The following is a 17,511-nucleotide window of genomic DNA, read 5'->3' on the forward strand; positions in this document are numbered from 1 at the left end:
TGTACAAAAAAAATTGTTTGTGAGTTTCTTTAGTTATTTTTCTTTGTTATGAATTTCTTTTCAGATGTCTTGTAAAGTGTCTTTGAGTGTCTTGAGAAGCGATCTATGAATAAAATGTTTAAAATCCCGTATTGTAATCAGTAATCACTCCTTCAGTGGGGGGAGGGGTAGAAGCATCACTGGGGTCATCAGGTGGGCTGCCTCCTTCCTTGGTGTGTCTTTAACAAGCCCACGACACCTTCAGAGGGCCCAACGGTGACCTCGGGCGTCCCGGTGCACCCCCCCTCTGCTTTTACCCCTCCTGCTCCCCTTGTTGTTTCTTTTCAGCCAAAGTCAGTTGCTGCTTTGCTCCGCAACCTCTGCCAGTGACTTGACAGCCTGACGGAGGGTTTGTCTTTCAGCAGCTTAGTGGTTAATATGACCACAAAATCCCTGCGGCCGACCTCCACAGGGAGCAGCTGTGTTCTCTAGACCTTTTTTGTTTGTTATGAATTGTATTAAGATCAGATATTTTGGTGGTTGCTTTTGGCTTCCTGGCTCAGGAGCCAGTGGGCGGGGTTAGAGAGGACGTCAGGGAACTACCTGCACCTGGATAGTTTAGGATCTCCGGCTTATTTAGGTGTCTTCTCGTTAACCTCTTTCTCTCTCTTCCTTCCAGGCCTCCACCAGCCAGATGGGTTAGACTTTGGTTTTGTTTTGTTTTGCTTTGCTTGCACCCATCACATACTTCACTCATCCATACACTGCATTCATGACTGATTTAACTGACTAAAATTATTATATTTTATACTAAGTTTTAAAAGCTTTATTCATGTGTGATTCCCTTCTTTGTCACTGACTCTGAGCCAGTTTGTGACAACTGATACATTCAAATATGTTAATTTCCTCATCAGTAGTATATAAACATAATTTCTAGGAAATAAAGTTGCTAAGATGGACTAATTTGCCATTAATTCTGGATAAAATGAGAATTTTTTCAAACTGAAAAAACATGGCTGACTGAGCTAACTTTAACTTTATTGTCCCCATGTGAAGATTTGTCTTGCAGCTGAAACACAGAACAGGAATAAAAAATTGGTTGTAAGAAACAGTTTTTCAAGTCTTTGCAGACTTTTTTGTTTTAAACCAAAACTATGATCTTTCCATAACCTTAACCAAGTGCTGCCAGAGTGTAAGCATCACCATAAAAAAGTTTAATAATGCAGCCAGCCAATACTTTACTGCAAGATTGGATATTATTATAACAGTTGTCACTTATAAGATTCGTTAATTATGAACATTTTCATATTATGTTGACAGAAAACATAATCTGGGCAGCATTATGTTTCCTTTAAAGGGGTAATATACTTTTTGTGATTTTATGTTATTTATCCTGTTCTGATGTCAGAGCAGGTCAAAGTTTCAAAACTTGAGGTGAACGTATGTAGAAATGCTGCCTGTAAGTCAAAAGTCAGGGCTTCAACTTGATTTGAACACTTCGTTCGTGTCAGTTTTTTCTATCTTGCTGACGAGCTGACGTTGGCTCATCACACATGCTTATAAACAGATGTCCGTTCTGTAGCCTCGGTTGCTAAAGTTGTTGCTAAGGTTTTTCCATGTGTTGTTCATGTTGTCGACTCTCATATTTCAGATCTGATTTGACATTTCAAGAAGAGAATGTGTAAAAAAGTAAAATGGTAAAAGTAAAAGTAAAAAAAAGAAGTGAAATCCTGCTACTATAGTTTGTTTACGTAGCCTCCAGAACCAGAGGAGGCTTCCTGAAGCTGACCAATCAGAACAGAGTGGGCTCATCAGGAGGCGGGGCCTTAAAGAGACAGGAGCTAAAACGGCCTGTTTCAGACAGAGGCTGAACTGAGGGGCTGCATAAAGGACCAGTAGAAGATAAATATGGAGTTTTTAACTGTAAATCATGCAAAGATATTCCAGTAGAGCCCCAGAATATAAATATAGAGCTGGAAATGTGCAGAATTTGTCCCCTTTAAAACATATTGGTTGCTGCATTTTAATAGTATAAATGTTTCTGGGAAACAGGGTTGAGTACCTTGAGCTGCATTTCATATATGAAAAATCGTATACAAATGAAGTTTATTTTAAAGTTTAATGTTGTTTAGAGCCGTCCACAGGTCTAAAAATACTGACAAACATTACCGTCACTTTGCCTGTGCCACATGAGAGAAAACAACCACATGAAAACTAGAAAGGCAGAAAATTACGCAATCACAAGTCATTACCAAAAAAGCGTTCCTGTTTTAGGATTTAGTTTCAGTCCAGACGTGTTGTGGGCTTGTTTGTTCTAACTACAGGGAGGTGGTTGTGTGTTTGAAAGCAGCCAAACTGCAGACTGTCCCTGATAAATCTAAATCTGACAGATAAATGGATGAATGTCTAAAATCAGAACAGGCCACAAATCCTGACGCCAGTAAAGCAGGCTCGGTCCTCAATCTGGGCATTACCATGATCCCTGTCTGAAGGCTGTGTGTGTGTGTGGGTGTGTGTGCGCGCTTGTGTGTGTGTGTGTGTTCCCTGGTAAACACACATGAATACACCCACACAGGCAGACGCTATCACACACACACACACTCAGTTAAAAGCAGACAAACACACATTAGAACACACACAAAAACATACAAACAGTCCCCTGCACTCTCTGTTCCCAGTCCAACCAGTCTGGAGAACCAGTTTGAGGTTTCTTTTACTGTTATCTATCTACTAAAGTAAGGAATCTTTGCATGTACAGGCCTGAATGTTTGACCCCTACAGTGAGGTGATCTGGTGGTTCTGTTATGCTTTGGGGGGCATTTTGCTGGCATGGTTTGGGTCCACTTGTCCCCTTAGAGGGAAGGGTCACTGCTAATCAATACACAGTTGTCCTGAGTGATCAGCTTTATCCAATGATGAAACATTTCTATCCTGATAGGAGTGGTCTCTTCCAGGATGACAATGCGCCAATTCACAGGACATGAAGGGTCACTGAACGGTTTGATGAGTATGAAAATGATGTGAATCATATGTTACGACCTTCAGAGTCTGGGTCTAGGACTGACGTGTTAGACAGTGCTCTCCACTAAGGATGTGCAGAGGGCCCAGTATTTGTATAAGTATCTGTATTTGTTGAGGCAGCAAAATTATTTGTATTTGTAATGGAATTCAAAGTAGAAAGAGGTTTAAAAATCCTGTTTTTGTTTTTATTACACTTTTAATTTCAGAAAATTTAAGTGTTACAATAAGTGTTCATGAAGCGTTCCCTTGGGAGCACTTCACTTGTGTCAGTAGCTCAGCTTTATCTCTGGTGAACACCCCCAACTCCAGGAGTGATGTCCAAATTAGGAAATGTGCATCATGTAGCAGGTGGATGTGACTCCCCTCACTGAGACCTGCTGATAGACGTCACAGCGGAGCAGAGGAGAGATAGTGATGTAACCGATCTGTGCGCTGGTATTTGACATGTTTTTTTTCTTCCAGAAAACAAATAATTTTAAAAATATTTGTATGAAACAAATATTTGTAAAAAAAAAACCCCACTATTTGTGCTTTGCCAAATAACATATTTGTATTCGGGCACACCCCTACTCTCCACCACCATCATCACAACACCAGATGAGGGAATATCTTTATGAGGAACGATGTTCATCAGACTTGTTGTTGATTCTACAGTCTCTGAACTCTCCTGGAGAGATGAACACCGTTCTGACCGAACTGACGAGCAGTGGTGGAAGAAGTACTCAGATCCTTTACTGAAGGAAATGTGTCACACACATCACAACGTAACAATACTTCACTACAAGTAAAAGTCCTGCATTTAAAACCATACTTAAACAAAAGTACAAAAGCATTTCCAGCTAAATTTACTTAAAGTACTGAAGTAAAAGTGCTCGTTTTACAGAAAATTGGGCTGTTATTGGACTGATATGTTAAATACATTTAACAAAGTACATTATTAATACTGATGAGTTGATGCATCAGCAGCATTTTATAGCTGTAGCTGCTTCAGGTGGAGCCAGTTTGAGCTGCTTTTTGAGGGTCACAAGATAAATCTGAGAGGTCTTCAGATGATAGATTGGGAAAGAAAGAAGAAAAAACAAAGTTCTGCTACATAAATTTTGATTCATTTTTCAGAACTTTTCTTTAATCTTTGAAATATTTGAGAATTTTACCTTTTTGGGCCTCAAACAGTTATTAATGTGAAACCATGTGAGGGGAAATGTCTCTTTGGTGGATCTGCAAACATCTCAGAGACGTCTGAAACATTGGGAACCACTGGTTTAATCTTTAACAAAGCAGCGTCATTATAAATTATTATTATTTTATGTCAATTTTAATCTGAAACATAACTAGTAACTAAAGCTGTGTAATAAATGTAGTGGTGTAGAAAGTACAATATTTCTCTCTGAAATGTAGTGGAGTGGAAGTATAAAGTAGCATCACATGGAAATACTCAAGTAAAGTACAAGTACCTCAAAATTGTACTTAAGTACAGAACTTATCAGTTACTTTCCACCACTGATGATGAGAAGCTTCAGCAGAAGTTGAGATTTGGGTAAGAAGCAACTTTCTCTTTTTCTAGACTAACGACTAAGGCTGCAACTAACGATTATTTTAAATATCGATTAGTCTGATGATTATTTTCTCTATTAATCAATTAATCTTTTGATCTATGAAACATTAGAAAACTATGAAGTTCCTGAGGCACAATATGACATCTTGAAAGGTCTTATTTTCTCTGACCAACAGTTCGAAACGCCAAAATATTCCATTTATTATACCAGAACACCCAGAAACGCAGGAAATTCTTACATTTCAGGACATTTGAGAACCTGGAACCATCAAATATTTGACTTTTTTGCTTAAAATTGACTTAAATGATTAAAAATAGTTGATTATTTTTCTGTCACTCGACTAATCGTTGCAGCTTCACTAAGGACTTTTTCAAACCTAAAGCTTGTTTGTTCTGGTCTCAGTAGATGAGTTGGTAAACTTGATTCAGTTTCTTTTCACACAGAAAAAAATTCAAGAGAACCAAAATGCATCAACAAAAGCCAGATGAGAACGTTCTCTCCTCTCATTTTCCTTTTAAACCTCCAGTTTACTTAGTTTAAGTCTGTTTACCTTCTGCAGCAGCAGAGATCCGGAGTATTTGGTTGTCAGTTCTCGAAGCTGAACAGAGAACACGGACGCCCACTGCTGCACCCTGAAACACAGACAGACAACATCGTTACTATCTGTAGTGATGGCAAACATGTAAACACAACAGTGGACGGCAACACAATGAAAGTTGCTGTCTGTTTCCATGTCGACAGTCCACAACCCAAAGATATTTAGTTTACTGTTATAGAAACTAAACAAACCATAAAATATTCACATTTAAAAAGCTGGAATCAGAGAATTTGGACAAAAAGACTCAAATCAATATAGTTAGTGATTCATTTTCTGTTGATCTATTGAGTTACAAGATACTGATATACTGTATGTATGATATTAAACAATTACACAAACAGTTTCTCCACCGAGTCACAACTCAACACCTTCCTTTAGAGCACAATGAAGGACAACAAAGATGGAGACACACAAACAAACACTGGACTGAAATCTGGACTCAGCTGTGCAGAACAAGCAGGAACATGAAGTCTTTTCCTGCCTCTGGATTGGATTAAACACTGTGAGGTTAAAGGATGGGTTCACAGTTTTTCAAATCTGTTTTAAAACAACAGTCAGGAGCCCAAATAAACAGTGAAACCTGTTTTTCTTGCTGTAATCATTCCTCCTGTTCATACTGACCCTTAGAAGATCCCTTCATAATGACCTTACAATGGAAGTGATGGGGGACAAAATCCACAGTCCAGAGGGAATTTGATGCTAAAAAGACTGTAAATGTGTCAGATATCCACTTGATATGACTAACTCAGACTGCTGAAGCTGAATATAAGCTTCACATCTACTTTTAAATGACTGTGTGGACACACTGTGGATTTTAGCCTCCATCACTTCCATTGAAAGCACATTTGAAGGATCTTTTAATCTCCAGTATGAACAGGAGGAATGATTACAATGAGGAAAACCTCTTTCGCTGTTCATATGGACACCTGACTGCTGGTTTAAGACACACTTGAAAAACTGTGAACCTGTCCTTTAAACTGTAAGTTTGCAAATAAACATTTTTTTCAACATGAAATTGCAGACTGAGGAAGCAAGTTCAGTTTAAAAAAATATCATGTTTGCAGCAGCAGTTACAATTTGTGTCAAGGCAGCTGTAGTCATGACAACAGTGGTAGAAGTGATGGTAGTAGCAGTAACAGTACAGTAGTAATGATGGTAGTTTTACTATCAACAGTAGGTATAAAGTAGTAATGGTGGTAGCAGTGATGTCACCCGATATTAAACTGAGAGTGAAGCTCTTGTATACACAGCGTACTGTATGTATGTCGGATGTAAACAGCTTGTTTGTCGGCTGTGTTTCTGTGATTTTTTGGCTGTCTGTTGCCGTGGTAACGCTCTGCAACGGTGGTTAGTTACGACAGAAAAAAGGCCGTTAAATATGACAGTGATGAAAGAGCTTTAGATAATCTGCTCTTCATCTGGGTCACAGCACAGAGCTGCAGGTGTCTGCTCGGCACAAACTCACAGTCACACAACAACGCAACACAACGCGACACGACACAACTACACAACGACACAACACACTGTAACACAACAACACAACTACACAACTACACAGAGCTGCAGACAGTGTTTGAATCACAGGGAAGTCAAGTCTCAAGAACTGAAACCAAGAAAAGTTTATGTTTTGCTGTGTCATGACAATAAACTGACACATCATCAAACATGACAGGTGTGTTTTCATGGCAGCACAACTTAAAGATTCCCTCCAGACATGTTGTAACACATAAAAATACTCTGCTTGGAACAATAATGTGTGTCTGATTATGTTTTTTTTCCACAAAAAAAGTATAATTACCATAATTAAAATCCTTAAAATGTCATCTACTCCTCCTCATCCTCCCTCATTAAAATTTCCAAAATCTATTAATATGCAAATATATTTCATTTCAAAACACCAGCCACAACTGAGTGGAACGCCTTACCTGATGATATGAAGAACTGTAGTTCAATCAATACATTCAAGGCCAAATTAAAAAATCTACTAAAGACCAATCAGCTGTGTGAGTCTAAACTCCATCTATGGTCTTGATTTAAATTGGACAAGTTCTAATTGACATTGTGGGTGTATGGTGTGTTTTGTGTGTGGTTTATTTTGTTTTTTTTGCTTTGTACTGTTTGTTGTTGTGCTGTTGTATGTTTTTTGTTGGGGACTACAGATGCAAACTAGCTTCAAGCTAACTCTGGTGCATCTTCATGTAACTATGTCATGTTTCAAACTGCACACCGACCCGATCAATAAATCAATCAATCCTCCTTCAATGTAAAGTTCATTCTCAGTGTTTGTGCACTTCAAGTTTCCACATCAAACTTGGTTGAGTTTAGTATTGGACCAGGATTGGCTCAAAAATAGTTGTGATGTCATAAATCCCGTTCATAGTCCTGCCCTCTTAAAAATCAGATTTTCTATGAGCTCAGAGAAACTTTCCACTTTCAGCAGATTAATGAAAACAACAGAAGAAGAACAACAACATATTTGAGTGGAGGGAGACTTTAAATAAAAGTGAAAATAAACTTTTCCACTTTCACTTTCTCCCACCTGATGGAGGAGTTTTTCGCTGATGTTTAAAAGACAAAACAGATTGTGAACAGTAACTCAGTCCACAGTTTAGGAGCAGTGACAGTAAATGTGGTCTGTCATGGTTCTGGTCTAGATTTAGGAGCAGTGAGAAGAGCTTTTTTTTTTTTTTCTGCTGACCTCAGAGTCGCTCCTGTACGTTTGGGTTCAGTAGGTCAGAGATATAGCTCAGAGTTAATCCATTTAACACTCTGTAAGTAAATAATAGAATGAAGAACTGTATTCTAGAGGCCACGGTCATGTTAATGTCTTCGCTTCTTGTGGTTGAAGCAGAGAAGCTGCAGACGATCTGGTGCTTTTTGTTTACTGAGTGCTGAATATGACGGTTACGGGATGACATAAAGACAATAAAAGAAGGAACATCCTCCAACTGCAGGGTCAGAGTTCAGGTTCGAGGTCAAATCAGAGGAGCATTTGAGCTGCTCAGGTGAGACATGAGGAGACATCAGCACAGAGAGATAATCCTGGTTACATGAATATTAAATAAAACAGATTATGGGTTTAATGTTTTTAAATTTATGAACAAAGCTACAAAAATAATATAAGGATGAAAAAATAAGGGGGAAAAAAAAGCATGTTGCATTTGTTTGGTGATCTTCTATGTTTCTATTATTGTCAACAAATCTCATGTTTGGATCCAAACCAACAATGAACTGATCTACTAACAAGTATTGTGTGTGTATCAAAGCCTGATATATCTTATTCCTCTGTGCCGTAGACCACAGTTGTTGTCCAGAAACTATTAACAACATGTCAGTGAGTCACACCGCTGCACTGGGTGACATGTTCCTTCATTATGAAGAGTTTGATCACATTAGTTTGTTTAGAAACGGCTCCAAAGACTAATAACAGCATCACGTTTTCACTCTCTGGGAAGTATTTGTGTCAGGAAGAGGCCACTGCGCATGTGCAAGGATGTGGGTCTGTTGACGCCGCTCTGCTAGCTTGTTGTGCTACGTATCCAACCCAGTCGCCAGAAGAAAACGTTGGTGTTGAATGTTTCTGCAAACTACAGAAACGTTGAATAGCTACGTTTCAACAGGTGTAATATGTATCATATCAACATTTCTACAAACGTAGCATATTAACATTTCTACCCGTTGAATAATGATGTTTTATGGTGTGACAACGCTGTGGTTAAGGTCTGGTTAGGTTTAGGCACAAAGACCACTTGGTTAGGGTTAGGGGAAAGATCATGGTTTGGGTTAAAATAAAAATTAAAAATAAAATAAAAACGGCCGATGTCTCACTAAAAAAAAAGCCGGATTCTCACCAGAAAAACGGCTGCAAATGTCCTGACGTCTCGCTAAAAACACCCGCTTTTGTCAGTTGAAACGGGAAGCGAACATTGGTTTTGGTTTCAAGGTGGTCTCGAACCGTGTTTTCTGCTGATTTCCAATTTACTAACCATCCACCTGCTGCTCCTCCTCCTCCTATAGAGGAAAGATCAGCTCATATACATCGCATGTGAACTACGTCACTTCACAAATGTTGAGATGATACGTATTTTGGAAATGTTGATATGATACGTTTTGTTGAAATGTTGACATAATATGTTTTGTTGAAATGTTAATATGATACATATTTCACGTGTTGAAACGTAGATATTCAACGTTTCTGTGGTTTGCAGAAACGTACAATGCCAACGTTTTATTCTGGCAACCAGGCTGACGTATGAAGTCTTGACTTTGTACTAAACTTTTTTGAGAAATTTATAATGTCTGGTTAGTCTGATCAATATGAGGAACGTGAAAAAATTGTGCTTGTTAACTGTAAAGAGAACCGCATCCTCACACGTGCACGGTGGCCTCTTACCAACACGAAAATACTTTCCAGAGAGCGAAAACTTGATGCTGTTATTAGTGTCATTTATTTGTTTTCTGCTCCTGCATTAACCTCTCTGCCTCTCCTCCTCTATTTAGTGTGTATAATCTGTTTGTGTGTGATGAGTTGCAGGTGGTGCTCCCTGATTGGCTCAGGTGACGGGATAGCTGCCGGCTGATTGGCTAAAGCAGATGATTTAAACACCAGCTGCCACCCCCCTCACTCCTCTCCCGTTCCCAACAACGGCAGCCCTCCTGCTAAACCCTGGAGCTGTGTGTTCGTAAATACGTTTTGCAGCTAAGATGTCAGCCAGGTTTGTTAGATATTCCTCCTACCATCAGATGGTAGATCATTGTACACTGTAAATAGTTAAAGCTTGGTATCAGTCACAGTTAGTAGGAGTGAGAAGCCGTTTTCTTTTTGTAAACTCTTTTTCTCCTGTTTTTTTTCCCATTAGGAGTTAGGTTAGAGCTTTGTCTTTTGTTTCAACTTTATTTTTTGTCAGGGAAGTTTACTCCAAAATTTTTGCAAATAAACTGCTACGTTGTGAACTTTGATGGGTGTTGGGTTGACCGTTCTTGGGATTGGGAAGAGCAGGAGGCTCTAAGCATGATGTGTCCAGGTTTCTTTTAGACTGGAGACATAACATTAATCTGTGGAGCCATAAGATATATCAGGCTTTGATAACACACACAATACTTGTTATTAGATCAGTTCATTGTTAGTTTGGATCCAAACACGAGATTTACTGACAGTAAGAAAACATCATCAGCCTTATCCTTCAAATAAAACAGCGTATGGGTTAAATGTTTTCACAGCTGATAAAAAGTACAAACTACAAAAATAACATAAGAAGATAAAATACAGGGAAAAATATATCAAGTTGCATTTAAAACATTTTGTTGTTTTAAAATATCAGAATATGATCACAATGATCAGAATATTTAGTTCCAGGTGGTAAATAATTTAAATAATTACACAAACAGGATGAAGACTGTGTGAAGTCAGCAGAAAGTCACACACATACACACACTCTGCCGATTTAAAGTGTGTTGTGGGGACTCGCCTCCCTTATGGGGACAAAAAGCAAAACCATCCAATGTAAATCATTAGTTTTAGCGTGTAGATTTGGTTTAAAGTTAAGGTTAGTTTAGGGTTACATTAAGGTTAGGGTTAGGGGTGCAGTGGTCATGGTTAAAGTTAAAATAAGTCGCCAGGAAATGAATGTAAGTCAATATAATGTCCTCTGAAGTGATGGAAACATGACTGTGTGTGTGTGTGTGTGTGTGTGTCACTCAGCATGTGTTGAAGAATGGAGGAGTTTATTGGTCCATCTGTTCTGGACATTAATCCCCTGAGTTCAGTGCAGACGTACACACACACACACACACACACACACACACACACACACTATGTGTATATGTCTGTTTAAAAATACATTGTGGGGTTTTAACAGGTTTCAATAAAATGACAGACGTTGGGTCTTATCATCGCCGTGACAGTAAACAGCTGTTAAAAGCAGAATTTTAAATTAGTCTTAAAACAAAAATGATTCCTTTTTTTGTTCAAAAATGCAAAAACAACATAGCTGCATGCTGTCTCACTCTGGACACATTACTGATCCTACAATGAATGAAGAAAATAACATCAAATATGAATCAAATCAAAAGACTATTACGACTTTATTAACAATAAAGATAAAACTCTTAACCTTAACTCTTTTAACCTTAAAACTGTTAGTTTTAAAATATAAAGCACTGACAGAAATACTGTCATTTAAATGTCCAGTAATCTATTTTTTTTCCTTTTTGCTTTAACATAATTTGCTAATTTCCTCTCATAATTAAATACCAGATATATATATAAATATGATCTGGGTTCATTTTGACTCAGAGCTGCTGCGTACTGAAACATTTAATTAGATTTAGCTGCGTTAAGACTGCAGCGGTTGGTTTAATGTTTTATGTTTTACATTTTTAAAACTCTAGTGGACACATCAGTGATGTTGGTGTTTGACTTGCAGAGAGAATGAAGTCTGGGGCTTCCTGTGTTGTTTGCAGGCCGACGTACACGGAGCCGATGAAGAGACTCGAACCTGTTGTCTCTCGGTTTCAGGACGACCTCTCAACAATCCCTCACAAATCCCTCTGTGTGGCCTTCGGCTCTCTACAGATTTACATTTTAGTCTTTTATCTCATGCTCTTATCTTAAGAGCTCAACAGCAGAAAGAGCTTCAAAATAATTTTCACGTCACAAACTAAAAGACTTTGTTCATGTTAAGTTAAGCTCTCAGGACGTCGACCTACGACAAATATATACCTGCTTCCATCTGTCTCCGATTCCAACTCTTTATAAATATATAAAAAAAACGCACCAAAAATAAATCCTCCATCAAGATCACCTCTAAAATCTAATCAGCTGATTCTGTGCGCTGAAGGCTGATCTGTCCGACAGATTGAAGCCAAATCTATATAACGTGGACACAAAACATGATGAACGCCGACAGAAAGAAGGTCAAACAGTCAGTCGTCCATGCAGACAGTAGTGACCTGCACGGTCAAAGACAAACATCATCAGGAAGTTCAGACGAGAAGAAGAAGAAGAAGTCCAGAGTTTAGAGAAGCCATCTTGGGAAGAGAAAGTCTCCATTGAATGCAAAAAGATCAATCAAGACAATCCTTATGTCTTTATTTTTCTTAATCAAGATGAAAAATCTAGTAAAGCACCATTTTCTTTCAGTTATTAAACTCATTTTAAGGTAACTGGTCTTGTGTCTTTGATTATATCATAAATATCTACCAGGAGGAAACTAGATTAACCAATGTTTGTGCTCTGTGTCCAACAGACGGAAGAAATAAAGTCATATCATCATTTGCTCCCACATATACTATAAACTTATCGGAATATAAACCAAAAAGTTCTCTAAACTACATGGAAAAATACACATTGTTCATCAGAGCCTTCCGAAACACTTTAGAAATATGATTCTTGTGAACATCGGGGCTGCAACTGACGATTATTTTCATTATCGGTTAATCGTTTGATCTATAAAATGTCAGAAAATAGTGAAAGCTGCTCATGATGGCGTCTTCAGATGTCTTGTTTTGTCTTTGATCAACAGGCTAAATTCAGTTTGCTGTCATGTACGACACAGAAAAGTTTAAAAATCATATTTTTGCTTGAAAAATGACAAAAATGACATTGAATTTACATTTTGTCATTTGGCATTTCATCACTTTGAGCCAAAGTGAGGTTCTTCTTCTTCCCGTTCAGGGTCAGACTCTGGTTCATAGACCACTACAGACCATCTTACGTCTCATTAAGACGCTCGTTAATAATGCAAGTTAGGAAAGATGGATTTAGAGAAATGTAAACAACTTTTGGTGAATAAAATGTCATAGATATGTTTAAAATAGACTCAGTATTTATAAAAATTAGTCAAAAAGGGCCATAACACCAGATCAACAACATGGTCTCATCATTGTTCTTTTGAGACTCTAAATCAACTTCAGTGATCAGTTTTTGTTATTTATTAATATTCCATCTGTCATAACATATTAGTCAATCAAACTTGGTGATATATATGATTAAAGTCTAAAAGTGTGTCTGTAAATATGTCTATTTGATGTAGAGATTTATTATTTGAAATATTGGAGGTTCGTCACACTTTTTCTATCTTTCTTTATGGTGTGTGTCGGAGCAGATGAGGCTGTTCTGCAGGGGGTTTTGTATCCAGGTGATGTGGCGGTCTCTGTGCAGGCCCGCGGCGGTCGCTCGGATGGTGAATGTGGGTCATGGGGGGAAGGTGACCGGGCTAACGGGGCGTGGCCGGTGGCCGGCGGCCAGCGAGCCATGCTGGACCACAGATGGTTGATGGAGGAGGGAGAGCGTGTGTCCTCCAGGAAGCTGCAGAACTGCTGAACGTCCTGCTGCAGGGAACCGCCGCTGCTTCAGGCTAATGAGGCCGTTAGCATGAGCAGCAACATGACTGACACCACGTCCACACTAAGCCGGCTAAAATCGTAAACGCATCTTTTTCTCTCCGCTTTGGCCCTCCGTCCAGACCTCCAGAGGGTGTAAATGTTGTAGTGTGTTCGGGGAAAACAAAGCTTTGTAGAAATGTTGTCATATGTCTGACAAAACAGATGGTAGTGCAGCGTAGAAACACAATGACAACAACAACAATGGCAGACGGTTTCATGCGAGTGTTGTTCTCTTTATTGTCTACTTTGACAGCTTATTTAGCGTTAAACGTAGCTATCCACCACCTTTCTCTGCTCAAACTCTTCAATAAACTAAATGTCAGGAAGCCGCTGCAGAAACGGAAATAGTATACTGTTTCTTCTTTGCTGAAACAAGCTGAAACTTTGTCGTTCATGCTTGAAAACAGCATTTTTGAATTTAGTAGATGCAGTCTGAGCAATGGATGTATTAAGAGAAGTGATTAGTGGCTGTTTTTTTTACAGGTGGTCTCGTCCCGCTCAGATACAAATTCTAGAGAAGGTTGTTTGTGGTGGGAAAATGATCCGACCCGACTACGAGGCTGCAAGTTTGAGCTAAAGGGGATGCGGATGAGCGGCGTTAACAGTTGTTAGCAACTAGCCGGAGAATGAACCGAAGTCCGACCTGGACTAATAACAAATTAAGTTGCCCTCTTGATATTTGGACAGATAGGACCTTTTTCCTGTGTTTGAAACTTATAAAACAAAGGTTTCCCTTTTGGTTTCTTATATTTTCTCAAAGGAGAACACAAGAGAGCAGATATGTAGACAAAAAGAAAAAGAAATTCACTGGGATTTAAAACCACTAGTTTTCATCAGAAACAAGACACATCATCAGCTTTTAAGTTGAAATGTTGAACTTGTTAGCAAACAGTTGCTTATTTCCACATCCAGCAGTTACGGAGCAACATTATCATTCATGTGGAGTCGTGTTTCTGTCCACCTGGTGAATGTAAGTCCAATATTCACTCTCTTTTAGCTCTGTTTTTACTCTCTACCAACTCCTGAGGGAAATATCTGGCTCTTTAGCTGCTAAATGCTCCACTATGTTCACCAGCTAGTCTACAGCTAACTGTATCTGTTTGGTGCTGAGCAGGTAGTGTACTGTAGCTTTTTACAGCTTTTTTTCTGAAAACGACACTATGAGACGCTGAGAGTGAACCAGAACAGTAAAGTTGCAGCCGGACAGATAAACAACAAACTCACTACAAAGCTCCATAAAGCCGAGAGGAGCTGCAGAGTCACTGATAATTCTCATTACTTACCTTAATATTATAAAAATATCGATTATAGCCGCTTTAAGATTAGAGTTGAAGGTAGTGATGGAGCTGTGATGGTTACAGTTAACAGTGAGAGCAGATATTAGATCATTTGAAGCAGTGTTGTAACATATAATAACTATTTACATAATTCCAGTAACTGATTCAAGGACAGAGACAGAAGAGAGCAGATTTCAGTGAGTCCGGAGGGAAAACCGCCGCCTGCTGACACACACTGATTCCCTCAGGAGGTTCATGAATACACAGTGCACTCTGGGAGTTGCAGCTTCATTTATCTGGAACGAGGCCTGTCAGGGCTGGAAGCTTCTCGTCCATACAGACTGAACGGGGAACTGCGTAGTTCTCCAGGAGGTTCACCGCCTTGCTCAAAAGCACATCAACAATGGTTTGCCCAGCAGCTGCAGGGATTTGAACCCAACACTTTCTGTTCTACAAGCCCACTGCAAGACCGGAAACATAACAGACTCCTGAAAGAAGAATAGCTCCACGTTGTTCCATGTTATGGACTGAAATGAATAAGTGAACAGCACAACGACAGCTGCTGAGGGTTTTCATGTGAATAAAACATTTCTGGATTCATTTTTTGAAGCATAAACTTTATAAACTGGATCCTTCAGATTTCAGAGATATGAAAGATTGTGAATTTGTTGGGGTTATTTGTTTGAGGTGGACTAAAGTTTGAAGACGTCACTTCTGACTCTGCTAAATTATAACCACACTTTTTCATTATATTCTGACATTATGTAGAGCAAATGATTAATCGATTAATTGTCTGTAATCCAACAAATCCTCCAAATTAAATGACCACGTTGGTCATTTGTACCATGCACTCCAACGCTGTGGTTAAGGTCTAGTTAGGTTTACGCACAAAAACCACTTGGTTAGGGTTTGGGAAAGATCATGGTTTGTGGTTAAAATGATCACTTGAAACGTGGTTAGTACTTCCTTAAAGTTAGGCAACTTCGTCGTCATGGCAACAGTAAACACCAACACCATGCTACGTCCACTTTTTGCCATCTAACCAACTATCTAATCATCTACCCAACCCGCCTCCTCCTCTGAAGAAGGAAGTCACCTTAGACTGACGTCATCTGAACTGCGTCATAATTACTATTGACGCTAGATAGCATCTGTCACTCAAACCTAACTATAGGTCGTTTTTGGCGACTGAATTTACGACCTATACTGTCGTTTTCTCTATGGATATGAGAAGATGGATGACAGACGGAGCTGAGACCCAAGAAGAAGAACAGAAGGACACTTACGTCTCCGGTGGGATCTTCATCTGAGCTTGAACTGTAATCCATAAGCAGTAAATTCCCACAATCCACAGGAGCTTCCTCTTTCCCTCCATCCTGCTTCCAACTCCTGAACTCAGATCCTCGCAGCTCAGATTGTAAGAGGCAGTTCCACAAAACTGTGATCAGCTCTGACAGTTCGGGAGGATCATAAAGAGTTTGTAGGAAACGGCTTCCTCATGTTGGCTAAAGCGAGTAGATGATGATGATGATGTTCACGGCGGTGAGTTTTTGACCCTGAAGGCTTTCAGTCATGTCCAGATAAACCTGTCCTGCTGCCGGCATCTTCTCACCGCTTCCTGTTTTTAGCTGCTCATCCTTCTCAGAGAATCCTCCTGAAGATCTTTCATGACTTTTAAGTCATTCAAGAGGAACTGATGGAGATGAAAAATCTAGTTTTGACGTAAGAAGAGAAAGAAACTCTGCAGGTTGACAGACAAAAGTTTCCTCTACACCTGCTCCAGGTTTCCTCCAGGTTTCCTCCAGGTTTTTCCAGGCTGCTCCTCATGAAACAAGGACCAATAAGTGGGTTAATGTCTCCAGCTCATAGATATTTAAGAGAAGAGAACGCTGGCAGTCTGCAGCAGATTTTGCAGCCGCTCGCCTCCACTGTTGCCCAATTTGCAACGTAATCCACTTGGATTAAAAACTCCTCTTCCCCACGGAGAGAGAGAGAGAGAGAGAGAGAGAGAGAGAGAGAAGGGGGGAGGGAGGGGAGGGATTGGAGCAGGGGATTGGACGAGGGCTCTGTTTTATCTAAGAGGATTAGAGCGATTTCTGGAGACAGACTCTCCTGTGACCAATCAGAGCCGCCGAAAGGAAAAAAAAAACAAAAAAAACGAAACCCTGAAGTTCAGTTTGGCTGAAAGAGAGAAAAAGAGAGAGGGAGAGCGGCCAAGAGTGACATGATGCCTGAACACACACACACACACACACACACACACACACACACACACACACACACACACACACACTCAGGCAATAAGCTGAATAATCACACGGTAATAACTGAGCACACACACACAGCTCTGTGTACATGTTAATGACACATGACTGAGTCCTGCAGGGGGATTCGTCCTCTGTGTTCGACTCATCTGACCCTCAGAGGAGCAGCGGATCTGAGGTCGGTGCCTGGCTCAGCGGCAGCGGCAGGAGGCAGATTTAACTGAAACATGAGCTGCATGCGTACAAGAATAACAACAATAACAACAACAATAAGCACAAACAGTCATTTGTGCAACAGTCAAATCATAAACACGGATGACATGATGTGCTAGAACTCAGTTACGATAAGTTCCCTCCACTTTGGCTTCTCCATAAATGTCCGACAAATCTGAAACTTCCTCGTCTCTCCGTTGATCCGTCGCTGTTATTGA

The 17,511-nt window shown here is 39.6% G+C and overlaps 1 protein-coding gene across 1 annotated transcript in view; it reads right to left on the minus strand.

Moving 5' to 3' along the window:
- The window catches only part of LOC121897034 (voltage-dependent calcium channel subunit alpha-2/delta-4-like), an 85,217-nt gene extending 68,447 nt beyond the window's left edge, over positions 1 to 16,770 (minus strand). The window contains exons 1-2 of the mRNA XM_042411276.1: positions 16,103 to 16,770; positions 5,107 to 5,188 (exon numbers count right to left, since the gene is read on the minus strand). Of these exons, the coding sequence (XP_042267210.1) occupies positions 5,107 to 5,188; positions 16,103 to 16,191 (171 nt within the window). The 5' untranslated portion in view covers positions 16,192 to 16,770. The remainder of the gene's footprint in view (positions 1 to 5,106; positions 5,189 to 16,102) is intronic.
- Between the last annotated feature and the right edge of the window lie 741 nt (positions 16,771 to 17,511).

The sequence above is a fragment of the Thunnus maccoyii genome, chromosome 5, assembly GCF_910596095.1.
Source record: "Thunnus maccoyii chromosome 5, fThuMac1.1, whole genome shotgun sequence".
Lineage (NCBI taxonomy): Eukaryota > Metazoa > Chordata > Actinopteri > Scombriformes > Scombridae > Thunnus > Thunnus maccoyii.